Source organism: Musa acuminata, chromosome BXJ1-2 (assembly GCF_036884655.1).
Source record: "Musa acuminata AAA Group cultivar baxijiao chromosome BXJ1-2, Cavendish_Baxijiao_AAA, whole genome shotgun sequence".
Classification (NCBI taxonomy): Eukaryota; Viridiplantae; Streptophyta; class Magnoliopsida; order Zingiberales; family Musaceae; genus Musa; species Musa acuminata.
Window position 1 is genome coordinate 4,692,252 of NC_088328.1, and position 2,743 is coordinate 4,694,994.

General features: G+C 39.9%; 1 protein-coding gene across 1 annotated transcript; it reads left to right on the top strand.

Annotated features, from left to right (window-relative positions):
• Positions 1-705: 705 nt before the first annotated feature.
• LOC103974383 (calcium-binding protein CP1-like) lies at positions 706-1,423 on the top strand. Its single transcript, XM_009389199.3, has one exon. The coding sequence runs from the start codon at positions 793-795 to the stop codon at positions 1,240-1,242; it is 450 nt and encodes a 149-aa protein (XP_009387474.1). The 5' UTR covers positions 706-792; the 3' UTR covers positions 1,243-1,423.
• Positions 1,424-2,743: the final 1,320 nt, after the last annotated feature.

Consider the following 2,743-nt stretch of genomic DNA (forward strand, 5'->3'; position numbering starts at 1 on the left):
TTTTTTTTTGTTTAAACTCATGATTGCTAGCTCCCATTATTGAGTCAATGTCCAAGCTAGTATTCACGTTGACACCATGTTATTATCTTCATGAGATTAGGATCAAATTAACATATCGATCAGATAAGTATAATATGTTATCGGATTGTCGGTTAGGATCACGTTATTAGATTATATGATCATATTTAATTAAAAAAAAAATATTATATATCTGATTAGATTTTAATTATGGTTATCAATCAATAAAAATTTATTTATTATATAATTCCTTAAGAAATGAATAAGATCGATTAATTATTTATCCTAGACTTTACTGTCTACTGTCACGTAAGATATGCTAGTGGCTATAGAAGATACGAGAATTATTTTCAATCTTTTTTAATCTCGTTTTTTACAAATACCAAAATATACTTAAAATTTTTAATTTATATATAAAGAGCTAAAATCTTCCTTATAATCACCATTACAAAACTAGTGGTGTTCCATTCACAACGTTCCCTGAGCTATCGACCGTTGAACCGGATTCTGTCCGAAGCCAACGCTAATTGATTCCGATGCTTTGAAAGGGGTCTGTTCCGAATCACCAATGACGTCACCCAATACGTCTCCCGCGTTGGACCGGCCGGTTCCGTGGTCGCCAAGCCACCACGAACCCCACAACCGCACGAACCTTCTATAAATCGCCCGCCCGCCCACCCTGCCCTCTCGCGTCCTCTTCCTGCCCATCTTAGTGCTTCCTCCCTGCCTCCCGGAGACTCTTCTTCCGTTCTCACTCCAAAAACCGTGAGAAGAATGTGCCCCGCCGGCCGCGGCCTAGCCCCGGGTCCCCTCCGGCCGGCGTTCGACGTCCTCGACGCCGACCGCGACGGCAAGATAAGCCAAGACGACCTCAAGGCCTTCTTCTCTTCCGGCGTCGCCGCGGCCCTCTCGGACGAGGACATCGGTTCCATGATCTCCGCCGCCGACGCCGACCGCGACGGGCTCGTGGAGTTCGAGGAGTTCGAGCGCGTCCTTGGCCGCCCCCGCGGCGGGGACGGCGTCATGGCGGAGGCGTTCCGCGTGATGGATCGTGATGGGGACGGGAAGGTGGGGTTCGGGGACCTGAAGGCGTACCTGAAGATGGCTGGGCTGCCGGCCAGCGACGATGATATCTGGACGATGATACGGATGGGCGGCAGCGATGGGATTAGCTTTGACGCCCTCCTCAAGATCCTCGCCGTCGATCTCGATAATGGCCTGTGAGCCGTTTGCTTTCTTTACTCGTTCGTTGGCTATGAGTTGTAACAGTAGAAGTCGTTTGCATTGACGGTGCAGGTGTTTGGTGGACTCGACAACAAGCTTTTGCCATACATCGAACTTAGTTTCACAGGCTTAAAGATGCGTTGGAATTTTGCTCTTATTAAAAAATCATATATTTCTCTCAGTTAGTCTTCTTTGGAAATTTTGTAGAATTAAATGTTTTAGAAATCAGAAATCAAGGTTTCGATTAATTAAAATGAAGGGAAGTTTAGGAAGTCTCCCCAAGTCAACTTTAAGCCTATGGTAGAAATTGAGGTCCCCACTAATTAAAGGTTTATTTATTAAGCTTGGATGGTTACTTGATGGATTGAACCAATCAAGCCTGGTTACATTGAACATTACTAGGTTGTTGTAAAGGGATGATTCACAGCTTTGAAGCAATCGAGTGAATTGGTTATCAGAACCCTAAGACCGATGCCTCCCTCCCGTCGCCGCACTTCTGTCTCCCCCTCACTGTTCCTGCCACCAGATCCTGGCACGAAGGGTTCCTCCTCAATGCTCCGCAAGGTATATTGGGACGGACTCTATTGTTGCTTGAACCCTTTTCTTTTTTTAATCTCTATTGACAGATCCCTCTCTCCCACGCTTTGTCATCGGAACGTATCAGAACTTTCTTACTGGATTTTGTTTAGTTTGATGAAGAAATATTATAATTTTGGCATAAATCATAGCGTCTTAATTAATTGGTAAGTTCCTTCTCTACCCCACTATCGTTTTTGAAAAATCTTTTTCGAAGATTTGATTGTAAGAAATCATTAAAACCAACTTGTATTTCTAAATCATTATAATAGAAACATAATAAAAAATGATGCGAAAATAAAATAGCGAACCACCAGTCATTGTAGGTTTTTTCTTGAACTTTGACATTTCTCGGCTCAGAACTCTCGCTTTAGATGGTGTAGGAAAGCCTTTTTGCTTCAAAGAGATGATTGAACCCAGGGACCAAAATCCTCATATATATAGATGTTCTCACATCAAAAACATTTATCATCACCAATTCATAATATTAAAGAATTAATTCAAATTTGTAACGTTTGGACCATAACGAAGAACTTTAATGATATTAAATATTTAATTTAATAATAACGATTTCATGTATAAAGAATAAAAAACTGAAATCATTTAAATCATAATAAATGAAAAATTCATGATAATGAATTATGAATCTTAATGAGAACAGTTATATTATTATTAAATTAGATATTTAATAATAACGGTTCATTCTCCCACTTGGTCTATACGTTTATCTTAATAATTTGAATTAATCTTTCTCGAACAACTTTCTTAAGAAATAAATACATGAATCATAGCGATAAGTCCTCTAAGAGCGAGTATTATCATCCATGTATCACGATGTATTTAGTTTCTTAATCTTAATGTGGTAATATTACTTAATGAATAAACCTTATGTTTATTTTTGGTCCAGTAACAATATATTTTCTCA

Excerpts from the sequence above, each read along its gene's own strand:
- LOC103974383 (XM_009389199.3), top strand. The coding sequence starts at position 793 with ATGTGCCCCGCCGGCCGCGGCCTAGCCCCGGGTCCCCTCCGGCCGGCG.